Genomic DNA, 24,286 nt, shown 5'->3' with positions numbered 1-24,286 from the left:
TTGTAACTCCTCCTCCTCGACTTTCACAAAATGCAAAATAATTAATTCATGCTTTTGATCAAAGCTAGCTGGGAGCTGCGCGCATGCATGCGCCAAAATCCATAGGCCAGGTGACTTTTAGAATTATATTATTCCGAGCAAAAGAAAGAAAGAAAATATTAGATAAAAATAAATTAATTAATTAATGCATGCAATAATAGATATATATTATAAATGTGTCATGTGGATATATGTGTGAGGAAAGCAAGCGAACGAAGCTTGAAAGGATCGAGATCATGTATTGGGTCTACGGGAATTTTGGTTTTCTTTTCACTCAGGCAATTAATTACAACAACACTTGGGAATTAAAGATAAAAATAATAGTAATAATTAAAAACAGCACACTGAAAGCAAATTAGCATTCAGATCAGCGCATGGAGCTGCTGCTCTCTTTGTGAAAAGAGGCCAAAGACAAATTTCTATGTCTCCCATGATGGGTGATGCATGGGTCCCCACTGCCTCGGTTTCCATGACGTTCAAGAGAGGGATGGTACGTCAAGGCCTTTTTTGTAAATATACTCCTCATTCTTGGATCTTTTACTTTTTTTTTATTTTTTTATTTTTAAATTGTCATGATCTTACTTTTTTCTTAGGGGGGCCAGACTCCTCCCAACACATTCAAATAATGAGTGGCTCATGATCATGCTTTTCGCCTATCTCTACAAGTACTATATATACCATTAATTTGATGCATATATTCATGCATATATATATATATATATATATTAATTGCAGATCAAGAAAAGGTACCCATTTTTTTTAGATTAGTTTTTAATTATGAGATTAACACTAATTATATATAATTTGTACTTAATTTCCAACAAAACACTAATTATTACAACAACTTTTTTATTATTCATGACTGGTTGAAAAGGAAAATGATTATCTTCCACGTGAGAAGAAAAAATAGAGTTGAATTTTTGCTGAGTTCATTGCATAATTTATAATTTTTAACATAACAATATTAATGAGAGTGATGAATAAATTAAAGAAGCCCATGCATTCGTTGGACATGACTAAAGCCACTTTTTAGACAAAATGTGTCACCAAAATTGCTATGATCGGTGCATGATTGGACCCTGTCGATATAAACTTTCCACCCACCTTAGCATATATTAATTAAATTCAATATTTTTGGTTGTAAGACAAGCTGCAAAGGGCAAGCTCGAACTGAACAATAATTTTGCTTTTATATTTAGATAAATTAATAAATATTTTTATACGTCAAAAATCCCTCTCTCCCTCTCAAAAATATTTCATATATAAATCTGTTCTCTATCAATAATGTTTTTTTGCTAAAATCCTTTAGATCAATTATGGCAATACATTAATTAATTTCTTACCAAGAGAATTAAAGATCGAATCTCTCTTTTTCATATATATTAAAAAAATATAACGTTTTCTCCCGCTTTCACGGAATAATATATCTTAATTAAATTATCCATGCAAAAAAGTTAAAAATATCCTTCATCGATCCTCTTACGAATTATGATTTCATTACAAATATATTAACGCATGGAGTCACTCATATGTCATGCTCTCATAAACAAAAAGTTGAAACAAGTAGAAAATGTAAATCAAAATTACCGGATGATCAAACCAATGTGCGCGCGGTAATTATTTGCAAGCTTCCACGACAATAATTTGGTGATAAAGTCAAACGAGTGGACATCAATAATATATATCTATATCTATATCTATATATATATATAGTCGCGCGCCTCAATGACAAGACAAGCTCTGTGTAAGATTATTGAATAATGTCTTTTCTTTGGTTAGGTAAGTAAAAGGGGGAAAAAAACATAACATATATAGCAGCAGCAGCAGCAGCAGCAGCTATCCCAAGAACATACTACTTAATGTCAAACAAATCGAGCTAATTTCTGACTGCATGCCACTTTGTGGATTAGGTTATCAATGTGATGAGAAAGATAAATAAATATTAATGGTGCCTGCAGTCTGAGGATATCATGCATGGATCGAGGTGACGACTGAGATATATAACATGGCGACAGCAAGCAGCTAGCATACATATATGCTCGCCAGTGCGCTTGGCCACAACAGAAATATGCTTGTTCTAGACGAAATTCAAAATGCATTTCTAATTTTCTGCTACAGTAATTTCATCGAGAATTTTTACTTTAAACCTCTTAAAAATTTTAAAAATATTTATAAATTCATTAAAAATATTTTTTTTAAGCATTAAATAAAAAAAACAAAAAAATCTGTAGTTTTTGTCGAGATGCATCTCGTTGCATCATTTCCCTTTCTATTATAGCGATATTAATTGTTTACACTCAATTATCCACTAGCTAGTTTTTGGCTGATCCCACGGCCTTCAAGTTTTTATTTTTTATTTTTCATTGTGTTTAACGTACATTACATATGAATTTTCATATAGATTTTGATGATCAGGTAGGTGGCCTGGAAAGGAATAATATCAAAGAAAGCAGATTTTGGTGCAAGCTAGGAAACATGACCTTGAAAAGCATATAATAATTACTTCCAATCATCGAATTTATTTCATTATATATATATATATATATATATATATATATATATATGAACACATGATGAAGTGCAGGCATGCAGTCATGTAGAAAGTATATGGCTTGGACAAGTGGCTTATTTCCCATCATCAGTCAAGAATTTGTCGGCTGGTACTGATCACTCAGAATGAATATTAATTATCATACATCATGTTGTAAAACTACTTTGGACCTTTGAATTATGGGATCGAATCACGTACGTAGATATAAATTTTGTTCAAGCTTTTTGTCTAAAGTAGGTTGCACGGACGATAAAATCAAGACTATGAGAATAATATTAATTGTTGATCTTTACTTTATGTCATGTGTTATAATTTGCATGATGACTAGGATATATATCCTAGCTGGTCATGTGCTAATTGTGACAATTAGAGGCGACAAAAGGCTAATTAAGGACGGTTCAAGATCAGATAGATATCATGTTTTTAATCCTCCATCTATATATATATATATATATATGAAGATCATTATACCAAAAGGCCATAATTGATTATAAATTTCCTGTGCAATAATGTATTGATCATGTTCACTAGCTAAGAGTCTCAAGCATCTTTGCATGCAAGCTCTCTAGAATCCATGCTAAGTATACTTAGGTCCCCTACATCGATATAATTACCTCTCTCTCTCTCTACATTATATATGTTCATAGAAGAAAATTAAGGTATTTATGTCGACTAACTTTTGAAGGGCATAGGCAAGTCAACATATTCATTTGATCGATCTAGCTTTGCAGCTTGTTACTTTGTTTAGCTGTACCCAACTATAAATTAAATCAGTGGCAGGAGGAGTACTCATGAAAAACAGATCATTAGAAATGGGTCATGATGTCTAATATATATGTCAGAATAGATAGCAACCCTACTACATATATATATATATATATATATATATATATATATATGTATGTTGCAGTCAGTTCTTAGATGCCGCCTGCATTAATGGGACCCAATTTTTAATTAGCTGTTTCAACCCATGCAGCCTGTGCTGAGCATGATACATTATGAGATTCTGATAGATAGACGTACGGCAACTACGATCTATCAATGTGTAATAATTACATATATATATATAATTAATTAGGTGCAAAATGTTATAACCTAGCTCGATCGAGAAGTTTCAATTCCTTGTAATTAATTTATAAGAAGAGCAGCAAATTATTAAATATATAGCTGATCATGATCAGAATCATGGTCCATGAACTCACTTACATATATAATTATCAATCAAGGAAATAATAATAAAAAAATAAAATTTGGGTTGAGATCAGGAGTCCTTTAGAATATATGGAAAGAACTCGTGAGTTCTAAAAGTATAAATAAAAAGAAGTTGATCAATAGGCCGTACGTATAGTGAGTATTCCGGCCCCTTGAAATAGAAAATTATCAATTAATAGAGCTGAATCCTGTACTTCCTATTTCTAAAACTGATCCCAAATAAAGAAAAGAAAAAGGTAGAGTGAAAAAAAAAAAAAAAACGAAGAGAACATTAAAGACTTGAAAGAGGCATCAAAATTAAAAAGCAAGCCAGCACAGGTATTCCTTGATTAATGATCGATCAGGTGTTCCATTAGATCAAGTCATCGACCCATGCAAAGCCAGGCGCTCTTATTTTCCTTTGCTTCTGAATGATGATCAACACATGAAGTACTACGTACTACTTGGACAAAGTGTGCCGCGCATGCATGCACCTAATTCTAGCTGATAGAATACATATATATATATTATATATGGTGCTACTACTACAAGAAAACTGCTTTTTTACGACCAGTTAATTCTAACAAAATGACTATTTACAACTAAAATTAGTTGTGAAAAGTCTTTTAGTCGCAATAAATTGATCGTAAAAATCCGTTTTTCTTGTAGTGTACGTACCTTTTATTAATATTTGAGCATTAATATCCTCTTGCTTTATATATATATATATATATATATATATATATACATATATATATATTATATATGGTGCTACTACTACAAGGAAACTGCTTTTTTACGACCAGTTAATTCTAACAAAATGACTATTTACAACTAAAATTAGTTGTGAAAAGTCTTTTAGTCGCAATAAATTGATCGTAAAAATCCGTTTTTCTTGTAGTGTACGTACCTTTTATTAATATTTGAGCATTAATATCCTCTTGCTTTATATATATATATATAATGCCCTTCAAAATCTGGATTGCCATTTAAGTAATTATATATAATATATATATAGCCAAATATACACCTTTTGTTTTTACAAATATAAAAATTCCTTTTGCATGTGGTCAAGATCAATTGATCAAAACTGCAGATCCACGTATGTGCATATAATATATATATATATATATATATATATATATATATATATGGGATTTTTGTTGTTCTATTAATGGAGTACGTACGTAGGTAATTAATCCACTACTTGAGAAAGTATCGCACGTAGAAAGCGCTTCTAACATCTTATTTTATTTCAACTTGGGAATGAAACAAAACCCTTCATGAAGAAATAAAAAATATTATTCCGGCCGCCCCCCTTAAAAAGATATCAGCTTCTTATAATAATATTAATTAATTTATAGAAAAATTAAACTAGATTATATATCATGCAATATTAATTGGAGATCATGCATCCGTACGTTTGATTAGGTTCGATCGGCCTTTCCTTTTGGTACAAATTTTATCCTAAAAATCTCATGTAGTACTACTGAAAGTTAATTGGTGATATTCATCCTAATCATGGTGAATTAAGTGCATACATGTCATGTATATCATGTATGTGCACATACACACACATGATATACTAATGTTAAACCAAATAAATACATAAATTCAACCAAAGCAATGATCAAACCAATTTAATTTAATATATGTAGTTCACAATCTTGCACGAAACTTCGAACGGCCTGCTGATCCTCAAACGCGCGCTTGTATTGATATGATCGATGAATTAGCTGTAAATTAAAATTGATATATTACCGGCGGCGCCCTAAGTTTACACTTAGCTAGGTTGCATCATCTGGCCGGGGACATCTCATCTAGTGAAAGATAAAAATGAAAAAGCTGGAAAATAAGAGAGTGACCGGAAAAGGAAACAAAAAAGGAAGGAACGAAGGAAGGAAGAAGAAGAAGAAAATGTTGACAATTGACACATGAACTCACATACCTTTTTACAGGATATGTAATTGACATATGAATCCACATGCATCTAGGAAGAATCCATGCAAGAAAGATCTTTCCGTCGATTTCCCCCAACTTTTTCCTCAATGGAATCAATTACTTATCAAGGTTCATTATCAACATCAAATCACTACAGTCCCATTTGCCTGACTCGTCTGATGTAGTGTTCCTTTCACCAGGCAATCATGCAGTAAAGATTGGAAAGTCGACAAGACCAGGGCCTGGTCCACATGACGGACATGCATGCATGCACAATAATTATATAATCAAATTATGTTTTCTAATTCTGCAAACCATGAAAAGGTACTGTTGTTGCATTGAAATTTGGTATATATGGTGAAGATATGATCATCTCCTTTTTTCTTTCCCCCCCCATGCATGCGCGGTTCCGATAGTGATGCTTCATCAACCTGTAATCATGCATATCTTTCTCCTAATTTTTCATGTTCTTGCTTTTTCCATTTGATCTCTGAGTACTCAATCATTTTAACTTGAGTACTTCTCGATGGAAGATTAACATGCATGACTAATTGCCTGCAAGCACGTACCGCTGGTCAAAGTAGTAGACTTTCTCACATGATATATGTTTGATCTTTTCCTTTTCTGATCATATAATTATATGATTGCATGTTTGCTTCTAATGCATACAATTAATGTTGTTTGGAGTTTTAGTACTTTTGAAAACCCACAAAAAAGCTCATCATCATGGACTGAAAGCTTACAATTTTCCAACAAAAATCTCGAACTTCATAATTCCAATATTGCCAAGTACTACTCATGATGAAGATCATAACCCTAGCTAGCTAGTAAAAGCCAAAAAATTCTAGTCCTAGAGGCTAATTATTATACCCTAATATATCATGTTATATATAGGTAGAATATTCAAATGTAACCTTAATGAAACCCAGCAAAAAGGCATCCCTCAGCTGCCTCTTTCTTTAAGCCCTCCATCTTCTGATGTAGGCGATATTCGACTCATTCTAGAATATTCCTTCTCTATTTGACGACTATATATAGACCAGAGCGAGCCAACTGACATCCACCCAAAAGAAAGAGAGAACATATATAGAAGAGAGGGTACGTACGTGGAGACAGAATTCAATCTGATTGAAAGAATTTATTCATACGTACTTACACACATACATATAATATATATCCCTATAAAGCTAATTAAGAATAATCCATAAGAAAGCTTCTCGAATACAACATTTTACTAGTAATTAAGTAGAGGCCCGGAGCTCAAGTACTGAAAACTGGGAAAAAGTGTTTTTCGACCTTTTTGAATGATCATGCATGATCGATCACCGTGTGTCATTTTTTTTTTTTTTTTTTGGGTTTGTACGTACGTGTTCGTTTGTGCACGTCCAGATATAGAGCCCCTAGGGCGCAATGAATGAGCTTGATCATTTGCGGACCTAATTAAGTGTTCGCAATAATGTAGCTAGCTAGGGCCTAGGTAATTAAAGGCGATCGATCGAAGTGGATGACTTGCTTTATAAAAAGTTGTGAACACCATGAATTGATTAGTGCATGATAAGAAGTTTCTTAACAAAAGAGATAATCGTATAAAGATCGATGCAAGGCACAAGGAATTAGCCAACCCAAATAATGGTCTTTTGCTTTTGTGATCTGCTCATGATTTAGTGCCATGAATTAAGGGCGATTTCGTTATTTCTCTTGTCGATCTAGTCATGATTTAGTGCGCACTAGGAAATTAATCAGGGCCATTACATCACTACAACAGGTTGTATTTTTTGAGACAAAAAATTATCTCAAAAAATATAATTTTCATCCCAAATTAGAATTAGAGATAAAAAAAACTCTCTCTCAAATTTGTCTCGAAAAGACCGTCTCAAAAGGTTTTTAAAGATGAAAGTCAAAAAATCATTTTTAGAGACGAAATTGAGCAGATCCAGTCGAAACCGTTCGAACGGATAATTTTTTTTTAGACGACCCAATTTCATCTCAATATATTGTTCGCATGGAATATTTATCCGTCCGAACGGAGACGTCCATACGAACAATATGAAATACTCATTCGAACTAATGTCTATATTTGATTCTGTTCGAACGAACTGGGTGTTCGAACAGATTTTATGCGTTCGAACTAATAAATTTTTCAAATGACTTGTGTTCGAACAAAACTTATGTCTGTTCGAACAAAAATTTTATTTTCGGAAATTATATCCGTTCGAACGGAATTTTGCACATAAATGTTGTTCAAACAAATAATTTATTGTTCGAATGTCCGTATATCTCGTTTGTCATTCGAATGAGTTAGTTTTTGTTCGAATGAGTCTATTTTGGTTTGAATGTGTTAATAGTAATTTACCGTTCGAACTGGTTATTTACCGTTCGAATTGTATTAATCATACAAATCACAATTTAATTAAAACTACCATATTAATATTACACATTGTAATTCAAACATCAATTGTTCAAAGTAGTGCAAACTTCATAATAAATGCAATTAAAGAAAAGATAAATTTGAAGACTATGGTAATGGCATAGAGTTTTGGGACATCATTGACTGGAATTGTTCAAACATTTTTTGGTTATTCAACTGCATCATCTCTTCTAATCTCGCCTCCAAATCCGCTGCTTGATCTAATAGGGTCAGCAACTCTTTTTTCTCAGACCTCAATCGTTCTATCTCAAGTGATGCTTCATCTAATTCTTTAGTCTTGTCGTCATTCGATTTGGCTCGAGAATAAGATGATGATGATGATGGTTTTACGCAACGTCCTAAACCCCTCAAATATTCAGAACATGATCCAAGAACTTGAGAAAAGATCTGAGCATCGTTGACAGATGATGCATCAGATGGATCCACATCAGTTTCCTTAAGAAATATCATTTTGTCCTACAAAAATAAAAACATTAAAGTTAGTATAAGTAACAAAAATATTATGTAACAATGAAATTAAAAAAACTTAAACTTACATAATTTGCCTCTGCTTCGGGACTAACCCAAATATAAAATTTTATGTGTATTATATGTTAATATTTAACGGTCACTAAAATAACTTACCATTTTGTTAGACAAACGATGAAAAGATCGAGAACCTGCATGATGGTTTACCTTTAAATTTGATATATTTGCTTTGTTCACAGTACTTTGTTGCTAAAAGAAATAAATATTAGTCTATATGTTTAATATATATTTGATATATTATTAAAAAAATACAGCAGCGATATTACCTGATAAGCAGAGTCCTCAAACATATTACAAACTTTCTCCAATTCGTTTGGTGGAATATTTTGGAATGGATTTTGGCACGCCTTTATTGTAGTACTGAACTTCTTATAATGTGCATGGCATCGACCTTTGTACCTCTGATATGCATTTGATATCATTTCCTCAACTGTTAATCGATCCTCTCTTTGGCCAAAATTAAGGTCAAACTTCATCCTTTCAAAAATTATAAACAATTACTATACATACAAAGTAACTTGAAAGTAACATGTTATATACTTAGTTTGATTGTATAGGATTTTTTAGAATGCTTAATTTGATTGTTGGCTATAACATCGATCCGAAAAAATACAAGACTGATTTCAGGATCAATCGAGCCAGATTTTTGCTACGGATAGCACGGGGGGATCCCATTGATCTGGCATTGTATTTATTCCTCCGCATTCGATTGGAGTCACGCTTTTCCAGTGGAGGTAGTCTACTATTTACACTGCTGATATCTAACCTCCTACTCCGATTGGGGGTTACAGTGTCGGCCACTGAGCGGAGGTCGCCACAGATGGGGCCCCTTAACAAGATCACATTCAGAAAGAGAAAGGGCACTTGCGGAAGACTACACCAGAACGGCCTAGTGATCCTCCCACAGATCTAGCTTCTAGTAGTGTTGCCGCTGTCGAGAGACAGCCTCCTGGGGCTACTTTGGATCAGGTACGAGCTCTGTTTGTGGAGTTCGTTGAACCCATCATGGAGAAGCTTAGGGATCTAGAATGATCTATTAAAATGTTGCAAGAGAATGTTGATATACTAAGGAATCAATAATTATGATCGTTTTAGTTATTATTTTACTTTTTTATGTTATATTGAACATTATATATTTGAGATGTAATTAATATATGATTTTTATTTCTCGTGTTTACTACTTTGTTTATTTTTTCCATTTTACTTGTCGTTCATGATAATATAAAAAATGATACTAACTTTAAAATTATATTTATATAAATTTAACATAAAAGAAATCATTATAAAGTTTTGAAGTTAATTACATAAAAGTAATTTATGAATTTATAAATATTTTAACTCACCGCAAATCATAATATATAATATATACTCATTTTTATATTTTGAAAATGATAACAAATTAATGGAAAAAATATTTCTTACTTTAATGGAAAAATATATGCACAAATCCATACTAATAAAAAAATTAATTGAATCTCTATCCGTTCGAACAAAGAAATTTAAGTTCTAACGGTTATTAACTTAAGCCGGAAAAAATAAATTAATTTCCCACCAATATTATTATTCGAATAGATTATATACTGTTCGAACGGAAATTAATTCCATGTTCGAATCTATTTTGTTCCTTTCAAACGATTTTCTTTTTTTGAGACGATTTTTTTCGTCACAAAATATATTATTCGAATGAATATTTTTCCGTTCAAATAAATTTAGCAGCTCAGGCATTTTTGGAGACGAAATGTAAATTTCGTCTCCAAAAATGACTTTTAGGGATGACTAACAAATTTCGTCCCTAAAAGTCAAATTTCTTGTAGTGCATGCAATCTTCCTGGAAAATGGCTGTGCGCATGCATACCATCCTATCATTAAAGAATCAAAGATATTTATCATTTATGTATACTAAAAATGTATTCATGACCCTTGACATCTTTGTCTTGCTTACCGGCCTTATACCTACCAGAAAATCGAGTTTGAGCTTTTAGAGACCGCATTATCATTGTAGATGTTATATGGAGAATTTAGATAAGATTTCTAAACCGGAGACTGGAGTACCTCTAGCAATGTATGTAAGAAATATACTGGCCATCAGGAAACCTTGATCGACAACAACTATCCAATCAAGGTTGATGCACCATCAGAGTTTACCAAAAATCCGAAGCAACTACACTTTAAGGGAGTGTCCCCGAAACAAGTAGTAAAATTCAAGTTTGATGAACCATGACTAAGCTCTAGCATTTCCATGCCAAGAGTTGGACAACCTTACAGCTTCCATAGGGATACTTTAGAACTACTGAGATAGAACATGGTACATGATGAGACTGACATTAATGTGCCAATTTTACATATAGTGCAAAAAGGCGCAACCTTGCCAGATCATGAATACAAGAGAGATACCTATCTAGGAGGAAACTTAAACAGTATATTTCCCCTTTATCTAGGACCCTAAAAACACATATTCAACAAGAACAAATGGAACTATTTGCTTTAGCAAGAACAAATATTTCCAAAACAACGATAGATTAGACCTTTTGCGGCGAGTAAGAATTGTCATAAATAACTACATATAAATAAGATTTTGAAACCCTAATTTTCCCACTCATCTGTTATTTCACTCTCCGCCTCCCCATTTCTCCACCCAACACCTTCTTCTTCGAGCTCCTCTTAGTCAAAACTCATCCACTCCCACAAGGTATTCAATCTGCTCTAAAGTAAGTTTCCAAAATCTTTCTTTCTTCTTGTTCTCTAAGACTCAAGCATCTAGTGGTTAGTTAACTCCCAACACCCAGGCCTCTCTCTTTCTGATCTCTAAAGGTTGTTTTTTTTTACGCTTTACCATATATTCATTGTTTTTGGAAAGTAAAAAACAAAAAAATTACATCTTCTTTCATTTAGATTATAATTTAGGCTTTAGTTCACAACTATGGTGGGGTGATGGATGAGTTTTTTTATTAAATAAATTATTTCATGTTTCCCATCATTGAGACCATTTTTTTAAAAGTTAATTGACTACAAACAGATGCAAGATGTCCGTTATTATTGTTTTTTGTGGTTTTTAAATTTTTCCTTCGTTACATTAAAATATTTATTAACTATAAAAATGTGATAAATGAAAAAATGAACCTTACGTTTGTTTATTTATCTGTTGTGTAGTTATTGAGCAATCCATATCTTCCAAATAGGGGATAATGGTATATTGCTTAAATATTGCTTAACTGACATAACAAACATGAGGCAATCTTACATTTGTTTATTTATTTATTTCACTTACATAAACCCTAAATCCAAATAACTTATTCCCCTATCTTATGCTAGAACATTCTCACGTAGCAGCTCAAAAAGCAAACCAAAGCTCAGTGTCGAATTCCATTTAACATTGACTAATATTCCTTCTAAGTTTACTCTAGTTGCCATTAAACTTACTTCATTTTCTGTTTTCACTATAGAAATCAGGCATTTTTCAGTGATTTTAAGATCGCCGCAAAAAAAATTACCTCAAATAGTCCTTATTTGAAGCAATTTTCATTTCGCCGATGAATTCCAAAGCAATGTATTTGAAATGTTGATGCTGAATTTACTGTTCACTTATTTGCAGCGACTTTTTGACTTATTGCAGCGATTTTAGTTGTAGCAAAAAAATTGTGACTGTAGCGGCATTTTATTTGCGACGAATAGTAAAATCACCACAAGTAAATACTTTGGCAGCAAATTTATGTTTATTAGCAGTGAATAAAATGCATCGGAAATGTCCTTTTTCAAAATTTATGAAAAATTGTACAAGACTATTTCCGGTGAATTTTTAGTCGTCCGCAAGCAACAATTCCAATAATTTTTAATATTGCCAAAAATGAACAATTCTACTTTAGCGGCGATGTTTAAGCTTTTGCGGCGAGTTAATATCGCCGAAAAATCTAATAAAATTAAAAACTCCATGTTTTATACTTCTTCTTTTCGCTCCAGCCATCTCCCTCCCTCCCCCCTCTCTCTCCCCAATCCCTCTTCTCCCTCAACCCAAGCCGCGAACAGCACATAACTAGCGACCCCACCACGCCACTGCCACCTCAACTCGACGGCCACCCCCTTCTTCTCCCTCAACCCGCATGTCGAAAATTTCTTTTTTCCTGAATCTAGCCTCACCTATCTCTCTCTCTCTTAGATTTCTCTATATCGCTGCTGCTAGGGGCGTCATTCGCCACCACTCACACCTCGACGCCATCACCAGTTCTCCATCGGAGCCCCCTTCTCCTTCGCGCCTAGCCCAGCAGCCCGAGGCCTATATATATATATATATATAATATCTGTAATTTTCCCCTTGCTCTCATGATTTCCCATTTGTTACATTTTCGAGTCTCAAATCTATGTTCATTGATTTCAGCTTCTTACGAGGGGCAAGCTGCCTTCCTGCCTTCTTTTCTAAAAAGCACTGCTGGACTTTGGATTAGATTAGATTTATTTTCAAGTTAGTTTCAAAGGAATAATTCATGATTGCTAGTAAAATAGGTTGTTTCCCATTTATGTTGTGAGTTTCACCTTCCTTTTCTCACATCTTTCTTCTATCTCTTGTGTATTTGAGTGGATAATCAAAAGGAAGGAAAATAGGAAATGTAAATAGGATTAAACCCACCTGTTAGAGCTAAAAGTACATCAGGAAATTTGTGATGTTTTCAAGAACTATCTCCAACTGTTTTTATGCTATGTCTACCCATAAATCATGCTTAATTCCAATTTTTCTTCAACGCTAGTTCATTGCTTGTGTAGTTGGGATTATATTTGAAAGGGGGGGGGGGGGGGGGGTTTGAAATAGGTATACAACTAACTTATTGGTTGTACAAGCTAGTGCAGAAAATTTAGCAACTTTAGCTCTGATTCCTCTTAAGTTCTAGCCCCTTAGTTTGCCTTTATCTCATCTCTTTAACTCAACCTCAATATGTGACATTAGGAATACCAAATGACCTTAAAATCTCATACCAAAATCAGCTCTAAGTAGCTAGAACTGAGGGGAACAACAAACATCACAACTCCTTTCTTTTCTTTCTACTGTTCAGCTTTCATCCTCTCCACCATTCCCTTGTATGTCAAGAGGTAGAAAAACCTTCATAGAAACCACGAAAAACAATAGTGAAGTCTATAGAAAAAGGAGAAAGCTCGAAGGTTAGAGAAACAACTTAAACTAGTTCAAGTTTGAGGTGAAGAAAAAAACTGTCATATATTATTACCATGTTTCTGGTTTGATTTAGTTGCTGCAAATCAGTCCCATTCCTCTCCTCTTTCAATTTCATCTTGACCTTAATTAATTCTCCCTGAATTTGTGTTAAACCCTTGAAATATCTCCTCATAGAGACGTCAAACAGTAGCTAAAAGTGATTTCAAAAGCAATAGTCGCAGCTGCAGGACAAAAGGAACATCTAAACAGATGTAATGTGATCTGTTGAAGTGTTGGTATAACTTCTATTTCTTTCTCTTCATTTTACACGTATTAAAATGGTGATTAGATGACTGTGAATGGAGCTTGATTTTGTACGATGTTGAAGTGTTGGATCAATGTAGGTATGTTGGAAGGTCTTGGGTTACACTAGGTGGATTGAATGATACATGTATGGGGGAAGGATTTGAATAATAGAGTATGCTTAAGTGGAGGAAATTTAAGTAAAGAGTAGTTTATGTTTAAGTTGCAATATATGCACTTCAAAAGAAATTTTTTGTGCATTTTTCAAGTAATTTATGTATTTTATTTTTGTGCATTTTTTTTTTTTATTTTGTGAAATACCTTTTCCGGTGAGTACAATTCACCGAAAATATTTATTAAACTTGTGATCACCACAAAAACTCTATTTTGGCGACAATAACTTGTTGGGATATATCATGCCGACGATAACTAAAAATTGTTGGAAATACTTATTTGTGACGATTTTTATAGTATTTGCAACGATAAGTAATTGCTGGAAAAAGTTTTCTCAGTGATTTAATTAGACCATTGGAATAGATCTCTTCATTCGCATCGATTTCTTAAATATTTTTTACGACTATAATTCGCTGCAAATATGTTTTTCCAACGATTTAATATGCAAACCGAATGGATATTGCGGCGTTTTATTTTGTATTAACTGCGAAAAAAACATTGGAAAAAGTAAGTATTTGCATCGAGTTTTGGTATTCACTGGGTTAAAACATAAGTGACCAAACAAATGTAACAGATGTGCAGCGATTTATAAATCGTTGGGAATAGTTATATACGACGATTTTAGCACCTATTACGGCGAATTTCAAACATCGGGAAAAACCGATTTTATTGTAGTTATGGATCTATTTCTTAAGTCCTACATATATAAGAAAATACTCATCTTGAAAGCTGATTTGGTGTAACCTAAATTTTTTAATAAGGCAATGCTCATATATATACTGCTCCTAAAACATGAAGTGGAAAAAAAATCATGGGGTTAATGAATTTGGTCTCCAGATATATTAGTTGCACTCTTAAGTTTCTATGAAATTAACTTTACAAAGCGTTTAGAAACTTTTATACTCTCCGGTACAATAGGTATATAATGATTGATATTTGATGGATGCTAAAAAGAACTGATATTTGATAGTTTGCTTGGTAAGACGAAGAGGAATCAGATATAGTGGACTCCCGAAGGACTTGTGTAAGGTGTATAAGATATCGTGTGAGTGCTTGAAATGCTTGTATTAAATACCATTAGTGAGTTTGTCCATGGTTTAATAGTATCAATAGGTTGCACTTATGGGCTTGAAACATGCACATAGTGATACACTTAAGATTGCGTTTGAATGTTGAGTTGAGTTGAACTGAGTTAAGTTTTTTTATGAATAGTAGTGAGTTGAGATGGTAGAGTAAATTTTGCGGGATCCACCTAATATGAGTTTAAATGTGTTTGGATGTTAAGATAAATTTAGGTATATTTATGGGAAGTTCAAAAAGGTTATGGGTCCTACGTGTAAAGAGGTTTTGAGTTAAGATGAATTTAGTAATTTGAAAGTTGGGTATTTAAATGTTAAACTTAGCTTAAAATTAGACTGTATTAAATTGAACTCAAATGAGTTTAATAACCAAACGGGGCCTAAAGGGTTGGCCTTTAGATGTAAGTTCTACACTCTGATTGTCTGTACTTAATTTGTTTAAATGATTGAGATTTGTTAATTGTTACTATAAAGTACTGTCAATTGCAAGTGTTAAATAGTAAATTTAGTGAAAAGGAAATAGAGCTTCCCATGCTTAGTTTTTCTCTAGATCCCAAAAATACTTATCAATCATTTAACATTGATAATATATGTGGTCTTGTAGAGAAGTTTTATCTAGAAAATTTTATTGAACAAGAAAAAGATCAAGTAAAATTTCAGTTTCAACATTACAAGCACAATATGCCTTATCATCCAGATCTATAAGACTTGTCCAAAATTTCTGATTTATGTCCAGTATTGAAAACTATTGGAATGACCAATGTTTATTATCTGATTGACAGATTGATTGAATTATCTTGACACTTCCAATTTCAACAACAACTATTGAGTGAGATTTTTTGGCTATGAATAAAAATATCATTAAGATAGGCTTAAGAAAAATAGAGGATGAATTTCTTGGTAATTATTTGGTAATCTATGTTGAAAAGGACATTACTGAAAGATTTAGCACGGATGCCATAATTGATGAATTTTATTCAATAAAAAAGTGATGAGTTTAATTAGCATAATTGATTATATTTTACATTTTTTATGCATTCAAATTTGAATTTAGAAAACATGTATTTTTTATTATATATATATATATATATATATATATATGGAGTTATGTCATTTTTTTGTACAAGCTTTAACATGTGCCTTAGCCCCCTAAATTATATTTTTAACTTCATCCATGCTAAAACCCTTTTATTAAAAAAAAGAAAGAAAAAAATTTTGTTTTTATATATATTTAAAAACTTTATCCCTTAGATCTTCTTAAATATAAATTTGCATATGCCATTAAAGTACGATATTCTTAAATTAGAATTTAAAAAATAAATTCTTTTAACTTATGTTAAATTAGTTAAATCTTTTCTAACCACCATCTAGGGGGTGGTGGCGCAGTTGGCTAGCGCGTAGGTCTCATAGCTATCTGAGTTATCCTGAGGTCGAGAGTTCGAGCCTCTCTCACCCCACGTTAGCTATTTTTCTGCAAATTAAACGCTTTGTAATTTGGCCCAAGGCCCTTAACCTTCGACGAAACCCAGACAGACACAGTAGGCCGCCTACAACCTCTCCCACGTTTCTTTCTACCAATATCCAACATCGCACTAGGATTAAAGGTGGTGGAGATGAGCAAAAGTAAGCAGAACCCTTTTCCCATTTCTCAATCCCATCTCTGATATCCTTCGAGGTTAAATGTTGCTTTTACTCGGTTTTATTGGAGCAAGAGAAAAATGGTACCACCGAATACAATATCGTAAAGAAGGTGAAGGAGCGTTACAAGAAGAAGGCCAAGGAAGCCAATAAGCTATCCCTTAAGCACAACAGAAGCTCAAGGCCCTCGAAGTCCGCCGTGCCCTCGCCCTCGAAGAGTTGGAGCAAAAGAAAGCCGCACATAAAGAAAGGATACTCTCCATTTCATACCCTCACATTATTGCGTACAACAGTGCTACTCATAAGTTTTATACTTTATACACTCACTTAAAAATATGTCATTTTATATTTTTATCTTATTTTATTTATAAATATATCTAGAATCATTTTCGTTACGTGGGTAAAAAAATGAAATAATATATTTTTAAATAAGTGTGTAGAGTGTGTTATTGCGTGTTATTTCTTATTACGTGTCTAAAATAATATATTTTATCTCTAAAATTTTTCTATTTCTTATTGCGTGTTATTTTGCTTGCTTTATGACTGAATTGGTTAGTTTTTATCCATGCGATATTGCACATGTGTATCTCGTTATTTTTTTTTCTCGGTGTGAATTGGGCGTTTCTGAAGCAAATTATACCTACCCATGAGAGATATTGGTGACATTCGATGTTTGTTTAGATGGATTTTGTGTGCTTGCATTTCATTCTCTGTGTCCAGACTACATATGGGTCTTATATAATAGTTTTGAAAAGGTAAGCATAGAAAGGAAAGAGAGGGAGGTTAGTCTAATATTTAGTTAAAGTGCATATGTTTCCTGAGGCTAATGTGTGCACTGTTCTGAACCCTCTCATCTTTGAATTTTTGGAGATGGCGTAGATTATATCAATAAGGTAGTGAAGAGAGTATTTAGTTTTGGAGCTTTTAGAACTGTACCTCTACCTGGTTTGGTGATTTGGAGGAAAAATAATAATAGAAATTTCGAGAGCAATGGAAAAAAAAAACTTATTTCTTCAATACTTTGTTTCTTTGGACATTGTTATAGACTTTTTTTTTTTTTTTCAATTTATAAGTAAAAGTAAAGTTTTATCGATATAAAAGGCATCACCTAAGTACACCACTGTTATAAACTTTTTTTTTTTTTTTTAATTCACACTGTTATAGGCTTTATTGGCTGAATTTCAGGATTTTCTTGTATCTTTTTTCTATTTCCAACTACTCTTGTATCATATGTACTTACTTTGGTTATTCTTTTCGGGTACTTGGGTTATCCTTTGTGCAAGCAACAAGTTACGGCCTTTGCTCTGTACTTCTAATCCTTTATTCAATAAAGTCTTGTATGTTTTTGAAAGCCTCGTTACGGAGTTGAGCTCATCTCTACTCATTATTATAATTTTTTTAAATTTTAATATAAAATATAATAAATAATTCTACTTTTTTAAATCTCAAAATAATAATAATAATAAACAATAATATTATAACAATATTTTATCATCTCAACTCAACTCAACTCATTTTAACATTCAAATCCACTCTAAGGCTCAGAAGAGGAAGTTGGGGTCGCCAGAGGATGACGATATCTCCAAATTGACTGAAACAACTTCTCCAGAAGAACAAAATTTCAGAGAGGAAAAGGGTAGCAGTAATCCCACAGGAGCTGGAAAACCTGGCGAATATTGATGCTAAATATTATTCAAAGATGTATTCAGTGGAAGATGATTTTTTCCCTTAAATATTGTTGAAAAATAATCTCACATTCTTTTTAGACAAGGTCTTAGACATGTTTATAAGAAATAAATAATTATCTCTTGTAGAACCGATTTTATGAGATGAGTTAGACTTATAAATTTATTCATGGTATTAAAACCTGTTACAGGACGAATAGAGGCCCACACTAGTTATCCTACGACAAGAATTAAAAAAAATACTAACATGCACTTCTGCACGTGAGTGAGAGATTGAGAAATAATCTCATATTGTCTATAGATAAAGTCTTGAGCATGTTTATAAAAAATAAATAATCATCAATTATAGAATTGATTTTATAAAATGAATTAGAGTCATGAATTTCTTCAAATATATCTGGAGATTATTTTTTCAATACTTCTAATATAACTTTCTTTGGTTATTGATAGAGATAATTCAAACAGGGCCTTTTACAAGGAGTTGGTGAAAAGTCATTGAAGCATCAGATATTAGTTTGGAGGTTCTTGATGCCCGTGAATCGTGATCCCATGGGTACTCGTGTTGATATGGAGAAGTTGGTGATCAAATCTGGCCCTAATAAGCATCTATTGGTAAGGTTTCTCTCTCTCTCTCTCTCTCTCTCTCTCTCTCTCTCCCTCCATCTAAAGCCGTTGGATAATTACTTGCGGTGGATTTAGAAATTTTGAAGAAGGTTAATAGTGGAAACAGTTTAAACTCATAAAATGATCTGCAAAACTTAGATCAGAAATTTGACTGAAACTGTCAGAGGCGTTCTAAGATTAGAAATATATAGCTCTTGTTATCCTTTTTTGTTACGATCTCGCTATCAAAACAATGATTAATCATGTCTTGGCTGCTACTTAAGTTTATGACTGTATCATACGCAAAACATCAAGAATATTTTGTCTAATTTCTTGTTTGTATGGTTTCAGATCTTATCCCTCGAGAAGCTGTTGAGAAGTGGCTCAAGTATCTTAGGGAAGAATTACCGACTGTTGCATTTAAGTGCAGTATGCAACAGCAGAGATCAAACTTAGGGTGTAGGTCGTCATCTAAGGCAGCAAAACCAAGCAGTCTTCTGCAAAGGAGTGACTGTCTAGGGGCTGAAACTCTTCTTGAATTGTTGAAGAATTGCTCAAGTCATGAGGTATCCCTATCAATTGTCTTCTGTGACTACAATTTATTTGTTCTACCAAACTTCTCTGACGCTATAGAAGATTTTCCATGGGAGTGTGGTGTTGTTGTGTACAATGATTATTTCCTGATTCTGTAAAGATTGATTTTGCTTACCCATTTGGTGAAGCTTTCATATTGAAAAGTATTTTAAACCAAAAAATAGCTCTTGATTGCAATCTGGCATACTTATGCTAATACACATTTTGCACAATGAGTTCATGGACATGATAACATCCAATTCAAATTTGTTTAGCTTTCTGACCTGCTGATTTAAGCACGTTTAGTTCAAGCATGTGGTTATAGATTTTATAAAATTTCCTTTGGGTTGCATTTGGATTTAGATATGAATTTTATTTTGGATTTCGAATCAACCATAATTTCAAATTCAAGATTTTGAAAAACTTAAAGGCTTGTTTGGCCTTGGTACAAATCCACATCCAAATTTTAGTGTATGATCCAAACAAGGAATTTAGGTTTCAAATCCTGATCCTCTTCCGAAATCCATCCATCCAAACGCACCGTTGAGGAAATGGAACAAAGAATTGATGTCTTGTTTTGCCAGTCTGATATTCCTCGTTTTGGTGCATATTTCTTGGACTTGTCAAAATATGATAAATATCATAATAAAAACAATTGCTTGAAAAAATAACAAACAATAACGATAAATCAAATTGTTGATGATCACGAGAATGGGATTCATGATGACCCATATATGGTTTAGAGGAGTTTGGAGCCGTATGATTGTGTTTAATTTTTTTTTTTTTCCAGTATTCAACCATTTCTTTTGAGGATGGATGTCATGGGTTTAGTCTGCCTAGGGTTCTCCAATTTTACTTAACAAAGCATTTTTGTGCTTATAGTGTCTTAATGGAAATGGCCATGCCATATTTTTTTAATTTGGATTTTTGTGTTTGGATAAATCCGTATTAATATTGTCCATTTTCATCTGTTCTGCATGGTTATCTTTGGCAGATCAAGAGGTCAATTACAGTGGGTGTTATTGGCATGCCCAATGTTGGTAAGAGTAGCCTCATTAATAACTTGAATTGGTGCCATGTTGTCAATTCTGGTGCTACTCCTGAACTAACAAGATCAAGAGCAGTCAATGGATGAGCTTAGAAATCTATTTTTCAATACTTTGCTCTATTGTTCGACCGTCAATTGTAATTGATTTGAATGGCATAACTTCTCATGATTCCTTGTATCACTAAACTAGCATGTGTAGGCGGTGCTCTTGTATATGTTCCATATACTTGGGCCATTGTCTATTTCTATGGTCAATAAGATTTTGTTTGCCGATAAAAAAAAAAAAAGAGATCAATGCAAGAAGTTCAGTTAGACAAGGATGTCAAATTGCTGGACTGCCCTGGTGTTGTAATGTTTAGATCTGGAGCAAATGATTATCTATTGCTCTTCAAAATTGCAAAAAAATCGAGAAGTTGGATGATCCACTTGGTCCAGGTGACTGAACTCATCCTTAAGTTTTGGCTGGTTTATCTGCTATTCTGCTTGAGTGCCTTTTCATGTGGTTAAGGAATGCTTAATTATACAACATTTTGCCCCATTACTGGTCCCCCCTCCTCCCCGCCCCTCACCCTGGGGTTGTGTTTTGATTGAGTTCAGATGCTGATCTATTAAAAATTTCCTCTCTTAAACACGAATGATATTTTGATTCCACAGGTTGAAATTCAGATGGGAGATCCCTAGACTTGTCATCACTTAACTAGATAATCACTACTGCGTGTGCCATCCAATGTAGTTGGTAAAGTCTATTAGCATCATCACCAGAAATCGAATCCTACTTCACCAGGGTATATTTTTTGTTTTTGGTTTTATTATTAGTTTTATCTTTTATGGTGGTGGGAAGGTGACCTGGGGTACCACCTTGCATGAGGTATGCCTACAGGCTCCCATGCCACTGTGGAAAAGAGGAGGTATTCTTTTTTTTCTAAATTTTCTGATCCATTTTTACTCCAAGTTTTGATTATCATTGCTTAATAGGTTGGTTTTTCTGGCAAGATATTCATTGTTTATTTGTCTACCTAGCTAAAGACAAGTTGAACTCAACAATATTGTAACCTGATTGACAGTTTGGACATTTTTCTATTTGCTTATTTTCCTGCAAATAATTTTTAATTCTCGACTTTTTGTAGGATAGGGATATGTTTCCAGCAATTCCATTCCAGGCAAAGAGAACTTGTAGCCACTGTACCTCATTTGCATTTTTATATCTGGAATTGATATATACTTTCAAAAGAGAATGAGTGTGAATTAATGAAACCACACTTATGTCAAGTTTTATTACATTTACCCTTTTCTCTAGGAAGGGGTCCTTTGCATTTTGAATTTTGTGGTTTCCATGTTTTATTATTACTATGTTTTGACTGGTAAATCTGAGAACAGAGAGAAATCCCAAGTTTACAGGAACGAAATACGCCCATGGTTTCCAAGAAAATGAGGGGCGGTTTAGTTTTTGAGAAAAAGGGTATTTAGACGACTGCAGTAAGTTAATAGAAATAATGTTTTTTCGCGATGAATTTTATTATCTCAAATCATATTAGCTGATGTGTCATATTTTAAGTGGTTGACCTATAAAGTTACTGAAAATATGTCATATCAACCAGTTTGACTGGAGATTATTAAATTCAAGATGAAATGTAACATTGGTTGTAAGTTTATAGTCATAATCTAAATATGATTATAGTTAGTATCTTACCTATTGTATTCACTAAGAAGGGTATTGATGAATTGGGTACACATGAATGCTAACTCAATTGCTCTGCAAGTACTGAAAAATAAGAGTTGTTACCCATTTCATAACAGTCGCTACTGTTAAACAACTCAGAGTTTTAGAGCTGCCCTGTGAGGCTCTCTATTATCATCATCATCTATTTTCATGTTTATCTGTTACTAGAGTTATCAAATAAGCATGTTGTGGCTATAAAGACTTGTAATCCAAGTACTTGTGTGTAGAGATGAGACTTCTCTAGCAATTGGTAGATTCTTTTGTCACTCATTTTTCACAGTTCCAGGTCATATGCATTGTGATAATTGTGTTCCTGCTGCATCAGGTTTACACAGAACCAACAGTTGCAAGGATCTAAATGCATGGGCTCTATCAAGTAGGGTCTAGTACTCATATTTAACTAAACTTTCTTTAAAAAAAAAAAAATACATCAAGTTTTATTAGAATTAGAGCAATATTTATACTACTTCACATGTTGTGAATGTGAGCTCTTCTTTTAAAAGGGACAAAAGGGTATGAACTATGAAGAACAAAATGAAGCTTGCTTAGAGACCCAAAAAAAAAAAAAAAAAAAAGAGTATTATAGTTCACATGTTGTACCTGATCACCCTTCAAAAGGGAATAGAAAGGACAGGAAAAAAGGGTATGAAGAAATTTCAACTGCCTAGTAGGAACAGCATTCGAATTGCATTTGAACTATTATATATGATGCTATTAAGATCAGGTATTCCCCATGAATATTGTAAGCAACCAAGCTCATTAATTTTATCTAAGGGATAGTACCGTTTAATCTCGATATATATTAAAAATGGAGGAGAAAATATAGATTCAAAAATTTACCAAGGAAGTTTCCAGGGATTCAAATCACTTGATTTTTCTGTTCCAACCACCAGGCATTGGACCTTAATCCAATAAATTTAGATTCCCAGCTTGCATGCAAATAAGCAGCAACTCCTGTATTTATTAAATTAATAGAGATGGAGGAAAACCCCTCCATATAAAGGCAACCAACATGCAGCTTTTTCCTTCAATCTTCACATCCAATTCCTCATATAAGAACTGCATCTTCTCTCTTTTCTGATTCTAACCCTACTTCCAAAATGTCTCACCAGGGAAGATGCACTTCTGTAGTAGTACTTGCCATCACTCTCCTCATGACTCTGAACTCTCTTTCCTCTGTATCTGCTCGACCAACTATTCATACTGTTGGCGATGATTCTGGCTGGACTTTCAACGTGGAAAGATGGACCAGAGGGAAGAGGTTCCAGGCCGGAGATATACTTGGTAACTTGGGAAAATCTATATTTTTTAATTGTTTCTTCTCTTAGAGCCATTCATCCAATTTTGTTACAACTTCTTGTCACTTGTTTGTGTTTTGTTATGTGCACAGCTTTCAACTATGATCCATCATTCCACAATGTTGCAATTGTTGGTGTCCACGGCTACACAAGTTGCACTACTGCTTCTTCGAATTCTAGGACTTACACTAGTGGAAACGATCGAATGATACTGTTGAGGGGATGGAACTACTTCATTTGTAGCATTCCTGACCATTGCCAGGAGGGAATGAGAATAGCAGTTTATGCTTACTAAAATAATATATATATATATATATATATGCAGCTTAAAATTCTCTAAAAAAAAT

The 24,286-nt window shown here is 33.3% G+C and overlaps 1 protein-coding gene, 1 non-coding gene and 1 pseudogene across 2 annotated transcripts; all 3 read left to right on the top strand.

Annotated features, from left to right (window-relative positions):
• Positions 1–472: 472 nt before the first annotated feature.
• On the top strand, positions 473–24,252 carry LOC109006007 (annotated as a pseudogene).
• TRNAM-CAU lies at positions 16,746–16,831 on the top strand. Its single transcript is given in 2 exon segments — positions 16,746–16,783; positions 16,796–16,831. It is a non-coding gene; the product is annotated as a tRNA-Met (tRNA).
• LOC109006039 (basic blue protein-like) lies at positions 23,742–24,234 on the top strand. Its single transcript, XM_035689981.1, has 2 exons — positions 23,742–23,925; positions 24,032–24,234. Exons 1-2 carry the CDS (start codon positions 23,742–23,744, stop codon positions 24,232–24,234), a joined length of 387 nt encoding a protein of 128 aa, XP_035545874.1.
• Positions 24,253–24,286: the final 34 nt, after the last annotated feature.

Source organism: Juglans regia, chromosome 1, assembly GCF_001411555.2.
Source record: "Juglans regia cultivar Chandler chromosome 1, Walnut 2.0, whole genome shotgun sequence".
In the NCBI taxonomy this organism is placed as follows: Eukaryota; Viridiplantae; Streptophyta; class Magnoliopsida; order Fagales; family Juglandaceae; genus Juglans; species Juglans regia.
Note: the sequence above shows the minus strand (reverse complement) of the source record. Positions and strands in the feature narration are given on the sequence as shown.